This window comes from Coturnix japonica, chromosome 2 (assembly GCF_054131305.1).
Source record: "Coturnix japonica strain WE chromosome 2, WE-NBRP24, whole genome shotgun sequence".
In the NCBI taxonomy this organism is placed as follows: domain Eukaryota; kingdom Metazoa; phylum Chordata; class Aves; order Galliformes; family Phasianidae; genus Coturnix; species Coturnix japonica.
Genome location: NC_140664.1, coordinates 65885763 through 65898042, shown reverse-complemented (window position 1 = coordinate 65898042; position 12280 = coordinate 65885763). Strand labels below are relative to the sequence as shown.

The 12280-nt window shown below is 43.9% G+C and overlaps 1 protein-coding gene across 9 annotated transcripts in view; it reads left to right on the top strand.

The window, feature by feature from the left end:
• Positions 1–11183, top strand: part of KCNG2 (potassium voltage-gated channel modifier subfamily G member 2) — a 68475-nt gene extending 57292 nt beyond the window's left edge. For 7 of the 9 annotated variants that reach the window (XM_015854805.3, XM_015854802.3, XM_015854803.3 and 4 more), the window contains one exon: positions 8830–11183. In XM_015854805.3, the coding sequence (XP_015710291.2) occupies positions 8830–9642 (813 nt within the window). In that variant the 3' untranslated portion in view covers positions 9643–11183. Of the gene's footprint in view, positions 1–1831; positions 2246–8829 lie in introns of those variants that run through there. The other 2 variants (XM_085540093.1, XR_014943519.1) reach the window with 2 other exon arrangements.
• Positions 11184–12280: the final 1097 nt, after the last annotated feature.

Below are 12280 nucleotides of genomic sequence, written 5' to 3'. Positions count from 1 at the left end.
CCTCACATTTCCAGAAATGGAGAAGCCTCATCGTAAAATGTCTCAAGGCTTTCTTGATCTTGCAGGAAGGCTATTTTGGAACCTTATTTGTCTTCTATGGTCCAGATTCTAAAAGCTGTTCTGTAGCTATTTCCTCTCCTGCTAACACTGTCCTTCATGTTAATAATAACCATAGAAACAGAATAGCTGATGTTGGAAGGGACTTCTGGAGGCCATCCTGTCTGAATCCCTGCTCAAGCAGGGACACCCAGTGCAGGTTTCTCAGGACTGTGTACTTCTGAATGAGTTCTTTTTGCAGGCAGCTCATGTGAACTGAGCAGTCTCTCTCTTCCCAGCTCCTACCTCACCTGTTGGTTGCCATTATTTCTATGGCATCATTGACCATGCATTGAGTCGTGAATAACATTGGCTGTTGTAGCATAACCAGCCAGCATGGGAAGATTGAGATATCCTGTTTGACTTTGTTCTGAAGGGTACTTAGGAATGCTAATTAAGGATTAAACAATTAAAGATTAAGCAGCTAAGCCGTAGAAGAATGAAAATGATTAAATGCCATTTTGTGATCTGAGCTGAGGACTATAAACAACCAGGTACCAGATGGAGGTGATACTTTCAACTAGTCCACACAAATCTGAAAAAGAACATTTGACCATGCCATGGTGTATGCAGACAGAAACCATGCCTCTTTTCTGCCTTCATCTGATGGTGGCAGACAACTCAAATGTGTTTGTATGTTCTTAAGACATCATCCTTCTTGATGCACAAACCATAACCACAACTTGCTCCCAGCCAAGCCACAGAGACTGAGGAGTTCTCAAGATCTTGAATATCTTCTTCCCCAGTCTCTCCATGTGTGGTACTGGTCTGTTACTGATAGGCATCTGAAGAGCTGGGAAGTTGATTATGTCCATGGGTATTTATGGTCTCTTTAATTCTTCACATGCTGCGTATTATTTGCATTTCTTATCTCCCTCTGATATTGAGATATATGTGCCCAGTCTGTGTTAAGAGGACTAGAGGATTTGCAGGGAAAAAGGTTAAATGGGTCTCTTGGCTTAATGTTTATTGCTTAGAAATCTCCAGCACTATCTTTGGTTGTGCGGTTTGGAGCTGTGATCACAGAATCACAGGGTTTGGAAGGGACCGCTGAAGGTGAAGAAGTCCAACCCCCTCCTAAAGCAGGTTGCCTGCAATAGGTCTCACAGGTAGCCGTCCAGACAGGTCTTGGATATCTCCAGAGAAGGTGACTCCACACCTCTCTGGGCAGCCTGTTCTGGGTCTCTGTCACTCTGACAGTGAAGAAGTTCTTCCTTGCATTAGTATGGAATTTCCTGTGTTCTGGTTTATGCCCATTAAATACTGTTAAGATTAAGCATGAAAGCTGAGGCTCCTCCATGGCCCAGAGCAGCAGGCTGCTTATGGATTGAGCACAGTACCTCTAGGAGCTGGTTCACTTCTTGAGCCTGTGCAGTCTCCTGGGTCATGAAGGCCACCTGTGTTTGTCTGTTTGTTTTGCATCTCCCTTATTTCTGTTGGTGTTCCATGTTTATTTGCAGCTTCACCAGCAAAATAAAAGCCACAGGCTGGAAGGTTTTGAAAAGTAGTGATATGGGGCTGTGTTGTATTTGGAGTCAAAAGAAATCCAGAGAGAGAAATCTAAAGTTGGTATAGGGCCTGCCCATCTCCTCCTTACTCATCAGTAATGCTATATGGGAGCTATCTCATATCAGTGATACCACTAGAAGCTGTTCTTGACAACCCTCCCTCATAAAGACAAGGCTTTCATTACCTTTTCTAGCAGCTGGATGAAGCATAAACTAAGCTTTGGTTGCAGATCAAAGTGTCCACAGCAAGAAGCAGAGGGCTCTTCCATGGCCTCTTTGTGACATCACAAACAGCAACCATTACTTTGAATTCACAGCCAGAGAACTCTGAGAACAGACTGTGCAGCAGCTGAATCATCTGACCCTAGGAGTACAAAAACTGCTCACAGCAGGCGAGCTGCAAGTTCAGACTAACCCCAGCTTTAATGGCCACTGTACCAAAAGACAACAGCGGAGTCTGCAGCTGGTCAGCAGGAGAGAAGAGCACGCCAGTGCCTTAGGGCAGGGGCTGCACTGTTCCAGCACTCCTGCAGCAGGTCACATAGTGAGAGTCAGGCACTCATCCTTACTGTGAAAACTGGCTGGAGAGTTAAATCAGAAAGTCACTTTCCATCAGGATTTTTTCTCATCAGCAAATGCCAGTGAGTGAAATCTTTGGGTTTTCTTCGTGTGTGTGTGTGTGTTTGGCTGGTAACCTTGTTGATTTTGCTGGAACATTTCTCAGGAAATGAGTCTTCATTTCTGAATAATTCCTGGGACAAGAGAGGATCCTGACCCAACAAGATAGTGCCAGGCTGTGGCAGGTTTCCACACCTGCTTCAGAGCAGAGCTGGCTTACTTACCTGCCAGGCAACAACCCCAGCTATTGGACTGCTGCATAACTGGAAGTGGGGAGGAGATGGACATCCATCCTCTGTCCTCAGGCATTCAGTGAAACAAGCACTTCAGCCTCACCCCCACATCTGGCAGAAACACCATAAGGTGCTGGGCTGGGGGCTGCCTCTCTGTGACACCAGGCATGTTTTGTATGAGGGCCTTTCTCAGCAGGTCTCTGTTAAGCTGCACTCCCATGCTGAGACCCTGGTTACATCAGAACTTCAGGTTCCACATTTCTACTAAATAACAGTTTGATCTGGCATGCACAGAGCAGCATTTAAAAAACATGACCCAAAATGCAAGAAGAAGAGAATAAAAATTACCTTTCAGAAATGCCATTATTTTAAAGCTTATGTAAGGACATTTGTATGCAGTTCTTCTCATGGATTTGGGTTTTTTTTTCTTGATATATATCTTTTATGGGGAGATAAATCCTTCTCTATAGGGGCAAAGAGAGTGGGACTGAAACTTCTTTCATAAAAATATTTGTGGAGCTGTTGACTCTACAAAGACTACACAAAAACTGAGACGAAGAGAGGTCATCATCTGACATTTGACGTCTCTTCGTATCGGAGGGGGGAGATGGTGTCACAGCATGGGAGATTCTAGAAAACATTCAATGTTTGTTCTCAGGAGAGACCAGGGGACAAAGCAAGGATCAAGAAGTCCAGAATTTTTTGTAAGCACAGTCCAGGGGTGTGCTAGTGAAAGGGACCCCGCATCCAAACCAGAACAGTTCTGAAAGGAGAACACAGCGAGTACCGTGCAGAGCAATGAGTACAGCTGGATTTGAACTCTGGTGACACCAGCTTTTCTTTTTGTAATTTTCTCAGTAGTTCCTTTGGCAAAGAGAACGCATCCCCAGAAGAAAGATTGCAGTTGGCTTTTTGACAGCAAATTTCTGTAAATCCTTGTGAAAGAGGCACTTTAATTTAACTGCACAGAATTACTCACTAAGACCTTTCTTTGTGTGTGTGTGTCCTGAATTGACGTTAGCATATGGTTCCAAAATCCTGTGCAACTGCAGATACATTCTTACTGTACCACTGTTTTTAGTAATCAAAAGCCTAGAACACAGTTTATTTAATTACATGACTGTACACACGTTTAAAACATTGATAGTCGTTTAATACTAGGAAGGTGTAATGGGAATGTCTTTTGTGCTTGCCATTTGTTGATTTCTGCTCAGACATCTAAAAGAGAAAAAGAAATGTATGAAAACTACAAGAAAATAAGTTTCTTTTTCCTGTGCCCCATCTTTATGAAGCCAGATATGAAAGTACAACCATGAAAATACATCAGATGACAAGGCAAAGAAACCTGCTTAGTTAGAATGAGAGCAAGCTGTTTGACTTAGGAAAAGCAAAAAGCAGTATGTGGTGGTTAATGTGCATGTTTATGGCCACGATATGACTTGACATTTTTTTGGGAACATAGAGTTTTGACACAGATTTGTTTTGGACAGAACACCATCCAGTTCCCTTGAGACTTGTTTTTCTTTTCTGTGTTCTGATCACTAATTAATTATTGGTTTCTGTTTTTTCCCATCTGTGTGTCTGTTTCTTCGCTTCTTGATTTTGTTTTCTTGAGTGGGAAAAGAACTCAGAAACCTCAGCCGAGTGGCCAGACTCCTGCATTCATAGTTAAAAGTTCGGGAAAGGAAAACTGCTTTTTTTTGCAGTGGTATAAAAGGGAAAAAAAACAACTGCAGGCAAAAGCAGCTGCGAGCAAAAGTAGCAGAGCACAAAGAGGCAAAAAGCATTTATGCTGTTTGTGATTTCATGTGAGGATTGGTTCAGGTCATGCCTAGATACAACTGAAGCACAGTCCAGGGAAGGAGAAGACATTTAATTTAAAAAAAAAAAGGCCTCTGGCAAGATAACTGACTGACAGTTCTGCTTTCTAAGGCCTGCACAGACCATCTTATTCTCAGGACAGCTATCGGACAGAGTCTGCCCTGCTCATATTGCAGTGGGTTAATAATGATATTGAGAAAGAGTAGCTCTTTGCTAGAGATAATTACGCATTAGGTAAAAGAGGGGATTGTTTTATCAATTAAAATGAACTCTGAGGCAGGGCAGTATCACTCCACTCTGCTGTAAGTAAACATCACAGCATCCACAGCGTTTGCTGCCAGCTGCAGAAAGTGGGGAGAGTGGAAAAAAGCCAGAGGCCACCATTAGCTCTGGATGAAGTATGTTGCAGCTCTTAATTGCAGTGATGAGTGAAGATGCTCGTTTGGTTCTACTGTACTGGATGGTCCAAACCTCAGATGCAGCCAAGCCTTTCATGCTGTGCTGGTGAAGCTTGCCAGGCTGCTCCTGTGCTTGTGTTTGTTATGTAGGTTTACCGGAGGAGTGGAGATATAAATAACAAAGTTGTAGCTTTGTGAACCTGCACAGGATAAACATGTCACAATGTAGGAGGGCAGATAGAGTCTTATGGAAGATGTCCTCACCAGTATTCCATTAATTTTCCCTCCTGTTTGCTCCCCCACTAAAACTCATACAAAAGGACTTTGGAGACTTACCTTTCCTTTTGCACGAAGTGGAGACCATGGGGACAAGTTAGATGCCAAAAAAAAACAATTAAACTTGGCATCTTTGTAGGTCTTCTCCAAGCCTAAATTATACGTAGGCTTCACTGACCTTAATCATTGAATGGCAAGAAAACTATATGCAGTACATGTCAGAACGAAGACCATTAGCTAGGTCTCTTAAAGCAAGCTACATTTTAGCCTCCATACGTGGCAGTCCAAGTAGTGATATACCCTTCAGAGAAATAAAATGTGCATTTTAGGTTTTCCTTCTTGCCACTTCTTCTGCTCCACTCCAGCCATAATCATTATTCTGTGGGTTTTCTTCAGAAAGTCTAAGCTTAATCCCTTTCTGCAAGTGCAAGGATAGTATCAGGAGCTGCAATTCACCTGCAAACATTGCCCTTAGGCATGAGATCAAGCATATTCTGATAAGAAATTCCCAGGCAGCAGGGTTGTAAGACAGCAATGTCTAGTTTCCTGATAATGAGATAATGAGTTACCATAGCACAGATGGAGCCCTTCCACTGACACTGCGAGCTTTATCTCTGGCCCACAGAGCCAGATTTGTGCAGTGGTATGAAAGCATCTTAGTTCTTATCTAATGAGAGAGACTTGCAGCGTAGTTGTGATATGATGGCAGAGAAGTCCCTAAGAGCAGAATGTTACATTTGCAAAAAAAATACTTGGGACCAAATAATTCTATGATTCTTTTTTTTTTTTTTTCAGCGAGGCAGATATAAATTTTAGTCATTGCATCCATCAAAATTAGAGAGGAACTAAAGGACTCTAGAAAAAAATATTCTCTCTCCTCTCTGTAATATGCTTAAGATTTGGTAGCAGTTTTTTCAATGGGATAAATAATTTTTCTCTCCATATCATCATGACCCCCTAGGAAACAAAGGGATGTGTATCATGCTAATTGAAAGTGGAATTAAAAGATCCTTACAGTCGTAGAATCATAGAATCATCATAGAATGGTTTGGGTTGGAAGGGACATTTAAGCTCATCTAGTTCCACCCCCTTGCTATAGGCAGGGACACCTCCCTCTAGACCAGGTTGCTTCAAGCCCCATCAAGCCTGGCTTTGAATGCCTCCAGGGAGGATCCACAGCCTCTCTGTGCAACCCATCACAGTGTCTCATCACCTTCACAGTAAAGATTTTCTTCCTAATATCTAGTCTAAATCTATCCTCTTCCAGTTTAAAGACATTTCCCCTTGTCCTGTCACTACATGCCCCCATAAAAAGTCTCTCCCCAGCTTTCCTGTAGGCCCCCTTCAGGTACTGGAAGGCTGCTGTGGAGCCTTCTCTTGTCTAGTCCGAAGAGCCCCAACTCTCACAGCCTGACCCTATAGGGGAGGCACTCCAGCCCTCTCATAATCTTTGTGGCCCCTGTCTAGACCCACTCCAACAACTCCATGTCCTTCTTGTGTTTGGGATCCCAGAACTGGACACAGTACTCCAGGTGGGATCTCATGAGAGCAGAGCAGAGGGGCAGAATCACCTCCCTCAACCTGCTGGTCACGCTTCTCTTGATGCAACCCAGGATACAATTGGCCTTCTGGACTGCAAGAGCATGTTGCTGGCTTATACTGAGATGTCAACTGGCACCACCAAATCCTTCTCCTCATAGCTGCTCTCAAGCCATTCTCCACCCAACATGTGTCTGTGTTTGCTGGATTGCCACAATCCAGGTGCAGGACCTTGCGCTTGTCCTTCATGAGGTTGGCATGGGTCCATCTTTTAAGCCTGTCCAGGTCCCTCCGGATGGCATCCCTTCCCTCTAGCTTGTTAATCTTTTATAGTGTTTACTACAAGAACCATAAATGCCGGCTCTGAAGATTCCTTTTCACATTGTCATCTCTTTATTCGCTGTCTTGGAGAAGAGCGCCTCAACATTTTGAGTTATGTCTTGGGGTAACAAGTCTGTTATGTCTTTGTGATGACACTGCTCTTTCTGCTGACAGTCCTGGAAACATGCATCCAGTCACACCCCCACATTTGGGGAAGTGCTGTATCTAGCGCAGAAAGTCCCATCACTCCTTTGCTGTTATGTTTCACAACAAGGATAAAACAGTGTATAAACATTTAAGGGGTGATTAAACTAAGATGTATTGCTGTGCAGTAAAAATTTCCTCAGCTCTGTGTAGCAAGAAGACACCTGTGGTTAGTGTGTGGGCAGAACTGTTGGTAGTTCTGCTAGATTCTCAGATTGTCTGGTGGTAAACTGGAGAACAGCTTGACGCAGCCTAACTGCTCTTTAATAGGATTTCATTGCTGTAATTTAGCATAGGCAAGCAGAATGAGGTTTTACATTTGTATCTAATACCCACTGCGTTCACTGGGAGTTACGTACCCACTATTGTGGATGAACTCCTACAGGATTGAAAGAGTTTTCATGAACTATTCCAAACCAAATTTGTTCACCAAATACATCCCTTAGATAAATATACACTTCCCTTTCTCTCAAAGCCACCAGCACATTAACACTTTTATACGAGCATTTACAGAGAAAATGGTACTAGCCCTATATTTGTCCACATAAAAATATATTTGGAGAAGCTGGGAGTTACTAGCAGCCAAGTAGTGGAGAATTACAACAGCATTTCTGTTGCTGAATTGACAATCAAAGAACAGTTATCATCATCATTATTGTTCATCGCTGTTCAAATGCTCCAAGGCTTGATTGCTTTCAGGCTTTGTAACAAAAGAAAAGGTTCTGTTTATTTTCCACCAACTGAGCTTGTGGCACTTTATTCCAACCTTTTTCTACCTCAGAAAGCTTGAAGAGGTCATCTTGGGCCAAAGAAAGCTGTAGAGAACAGATCTTAATGGGAAGCAGCTGTGGGAATTGATGTTACCTACCCTAGAGAAAAGAAGGCTTGGGGGAGCCATGTTGCTCTCTGCTATTACCTTAAAGGAGGTGGTAGCAAGACAGTGGTTGGTCTTTTGTCCCAAGCAACAAGTGACAACAACACAAGAGGGGATGACCTGAAGTTGCACCAGAGGAGATTTATTTTGGATATTAGTAAAATATTTCTTCACTGGAAGGGTTGTGAAGGTTTGGAACAGGTTGCCCAGGGAAGTAGCTGAGTCACCATCTCTGGAAGTATTGCAGAGGTGCTGAGGGTGTGGTGTAGTGGTAGGTTAACAGTTGGATTGGATGATCTAAGAAGTATTTTCCAACTTAAAAGCTTTATGATTCTATGGTCATTATTTGTTACATGTTTCATAATTAAAAAGTCAAGTCCCTCTTATTTTTCTTTGAGAAATGTCTACATTTGTCAGTACTTCATATAAGCTTTTTACTTTAGGGCTAGTGGGTTAATAATTGCTCACTGTCATTTCAAAAACATTCTGTATTCTGTGAGCATCCCAACATAAATTCTATAGGTGTGAGCCATTTATATGCCATTTGTTGATAAGAAAAGGTGGAATCTTCAACTTATCAAAATCTTTGAATTGTGTACTAATCATTAATAAAAGGTGTTAAAAGTCTTGGAAATGAAGTGTGAGCACTAGCCTTTCAGCAGGGGGTCTGTCTGGCTGACAGCTGATACCACCACACCAAATTCATGGCAGCCTCCAGAACATCATTAACCTGTCTTGCAGCCAAAGTTATAACTAGTTGATCTGCTTTTCAGTTATCAATTCCAACTGCTCTTAGTGGAGATGATTATAGCTTCGTAGGTAGCAATTTGTATCACTGTAACATGGTATTGGTTATTTTAAGAGCTACAGCTCTGTTTCTTCGGTTTGTTCTCTAACTAAATTTCTTCCTATTTTGTTTTTCCTTCTCCTTTTCCCCCCAGGGTGAATGTTCACAGAAGTGCTATGACATCTTTGTGCTGGAGACAGTGTGCGTGGCTTGGTTTTCATTTGAGTTTCTCCTGCGTTCCATCCAGGCAGAGAACAAGTGTGCTTTCCTGAAAACTCCGCTCAACATCATCGACATCCTGGCCATCTTGCCTTTCTATATCTCTCTCATTGTGGATATGGCCTCCACAAAAAACAGCAGCAAGCCTGGTGGGGGAGCAGGGAACAAGTACCTGGAACGTGTGGGCCTGGTGCTGCGCTTCCTGCGGGCCCTGCGCATCTTGTATGTGATGAGACTGGCAAGGCACTCACTGGGGCTGCAGACTCTGGGGCTCACTGTGCGCCGCTGCACCAGGGAGTTTGGGCTCCTCCTGCTCTTCCTTTGTGTTGCCATGGCCCTCTTCTCACCGCTGGTGTATTTGGCTGAGAGTGAACTGGGAGCCAAGCAAGAATTCACAAGCATCCCTACCAGCTATTGGTGGGCTGTGATCTCCATGACCACTGTTGGCTATGGGGACATGGTGCCTCGTAGCATCCCCGGACAGGTGGTAGCCCTGAGCAGTATCTTGAGTGGCATTTTATTGATGGCCTTCCCAGTCACTTCCATCTTCCATACCTTTTCCCGTTCCTACAGTGAGCTAAAAGAGCAGCAGCAGCGAGCAGCAAGCAGGCAAATGCACCAGCTGGAAGAAAGCATGAAACTCGCCGGTGGGGGCAGTTCCCAGTGGATCACTGCTGCATCCCCTCCAGGTGCTGCCAGGGAGGATGGGCAGCCAGTGCTGAACCAGGAAGCCAAGAGAAGTTGTTGACTTTCCGCAGCTAAAGAAGTGAGTTGGCTGCACAAGAAGCAGTGAACATGAGGGGAAGGATCAATCTGCAAGCAGAACCCCCCCAAACTGCATATATTAGGGACAGACACACACGAGTTTGTCCCTTAAGAGCAACTTTCGATCTTAAGGGCTCACTGAAAAGTGTCCCTAGAAACTCTACCAAATACAGCTTTGCTCCCTTGCTAACTGTAGGGCAGCTCTTTTCTCTTGAGCACCTGCTTTTGTGAGTCCCTGGGAGCAGCCAGCCAGGAGGCCATAAGGGAGCACAGAGGGTGGCTAGGTGCTGCTGCTGGGGCAGTGAGTGTGCCACCTCCTCCCAGCTCCACCACTGCCTGTGACACTCCTCCTGTGCACCCCACACCCTGAAAGTCTGTTCCAGCAGCCCTGCCACGGAACCCAAGGAACGCCAACCTCAGACAACCAAAAGGATGAGGAGATGAGGAGGACAGAAGAATCCCTTCAGCTTTCCAAGGGGCTTGATTTGATCTCATAGAAATAAGCACTATGGTCTGGGCTGCCAGCTACCAGCTCCAACTTGTGCTGTTGCTCAGTATGCATTATTTAGTAGATATGTGTATTTACCACAGCAAGCTTTGTGTCTTAGCCCCATGACAGGAATATATAGAGACAATCTTCCTGACTATGGTACTGAATGTTAAATTGTTGGGTTCTTTTTCTTTGCTCACTGTAGAATATAACAAATACCTTTAGAAATCACTTTTCTCCACCTTCTTTTAATTCTTTCCATCTCAAAAACATATTTAACAGATGAATAAGCCGCAAATATACGCAGCCCAAGAAGGGGAGGGCAATACTAAGTCAGCAGTAGCTTCCAGCTCTGCATGATCTTCCCTGGCGGTGCTGTTGGTGATTGCAGCCATGTCAAACAGGGCTGGTCCAGGATGCAAGAAGTCAGTGTAACTCCTCCAGTGGGCTCCGATCCGAGCTGCAGCGCAGCAGCTGAGACCTGCATTAGTTGTTCTTTTCTCCTACTAAGAAGACATTCCTCTCATCTGAAGATTAGAATTATTATTCTGGCTGTTCCTCTCAATTTTCCAAACAAATGCAGTCACTTGAAAGGGAAAATGAATCATATGGTAGCATCCGCATGTTTGCTTACTGATGCCGTTCCCACGAGTTCTGCAGTACTCTCATGTGCAGATTTCATGCTCAGAGGAGCTGTGCAGCTGGCCTCTGTCAGCACACTGCATGCAGCTCAAAGGACTCTTACTTTCAGGGAGGAGAAGATGGAGCACAGTTTCCTCCTGTGCCTACACCTCTGTTGGTATTAGCAGAGCTGTAGAACCAACCATGGTGTCACCTTCCTGTTCGCCTCTTGCCAGGAAGGGAGCAAGAGCAGATGTATTAAAGGTGGGATTTGTTGGGTTTTGTCAGCTTATATTATAATGCCTACCCTACACTAGCAAACCTCTGTATTGAGCCGTTCCTTATAGGAATGGAGCAAGGGAAAATAAATGTCACACTTTATTTTAATAAAAAGTGGAACCTTTGTTGCCGAACAAGTGCATCTGGTAGTGTTTACCATTCAGGTGATGTGGGAGGCCTGACATCCGTGACCTGGCCACAGGGAACTCACCTCCCTGTGGCGGTAAAAGGGCCAGGGGATGCGGGATGCTGCTGGGGCTGACTCAGACTCCTGGCAAACCAATATCAGCAATTACGTTGCTGTGACTCACTGCAGATTGTAATTTTTTCTTTCTTCTTTTTTTTTTTTTTTTTTCTGACACGGGAATTTCTTGCATTAAGGCTTATTAAGGTTTGGCATCAACGCACAGCGTTGTGGCTGGCTGAGTGCATGCCAGCAAAGTGAAGAGTGTGAGTGGGCACTGCATGGCATGGTGACGGAGAGAGCATTTGTATGCTCTATCTTCAAGTAGGCCCTAATGGATTCAACAGGCAAACACACACCTGAAAGCATTTCATGGCATTTTATATTCCATGCACATCACATGCTGTTCAGAGCTACACGTCTGCCATGAATGCAGGGATCAAGCAGCCCTCCGTAGGGTTCAGAATGCATCTCATTGGGGTGGTGAGGGCCACGAATCAACAGCAGCATTGTGTTATTCTTAAAAGAGCCATTTTAGAGCAGATGTGCTTGAAGAATGAAGAGCTTCATGCAAGCAGTGCTAACAGATAACTATTGATTAATGCCTTTTTTTGGGCCTACATCATGAAAAAACTGCAGTGAGACTCCTAACTGCATCTCAGCAGCTTTGTGGAAGAAGATGACACATCATATTATTGCTGTGCTCTATGAAGTTGATATAGTCCTACAATAGTGAGTTCTTTGTAATATTAAAGAGCATATAATTAATTCCAGCATGCACAGGGTTTTAATAAAGTGACAAAACCCACTCATTACGTCTGTTAGTCAGGTCTGGCTTTTAATAAAGCTTCGTTCTATCTACTGAGATGACAGATGAGGAAACAAATATAAACTGGGAACTGTTTAAACAAATTATTTTTGGAAGCCATCTCCCAGCATGACTGCTGCCATGAGCGACGCTCACTATTTTGATCAGCAGCTGGACAATTGTTGGCTTTGTGCATGGTTGTTGGTTTTCCTTTGACACAGCATGCAAATTATTGAAGG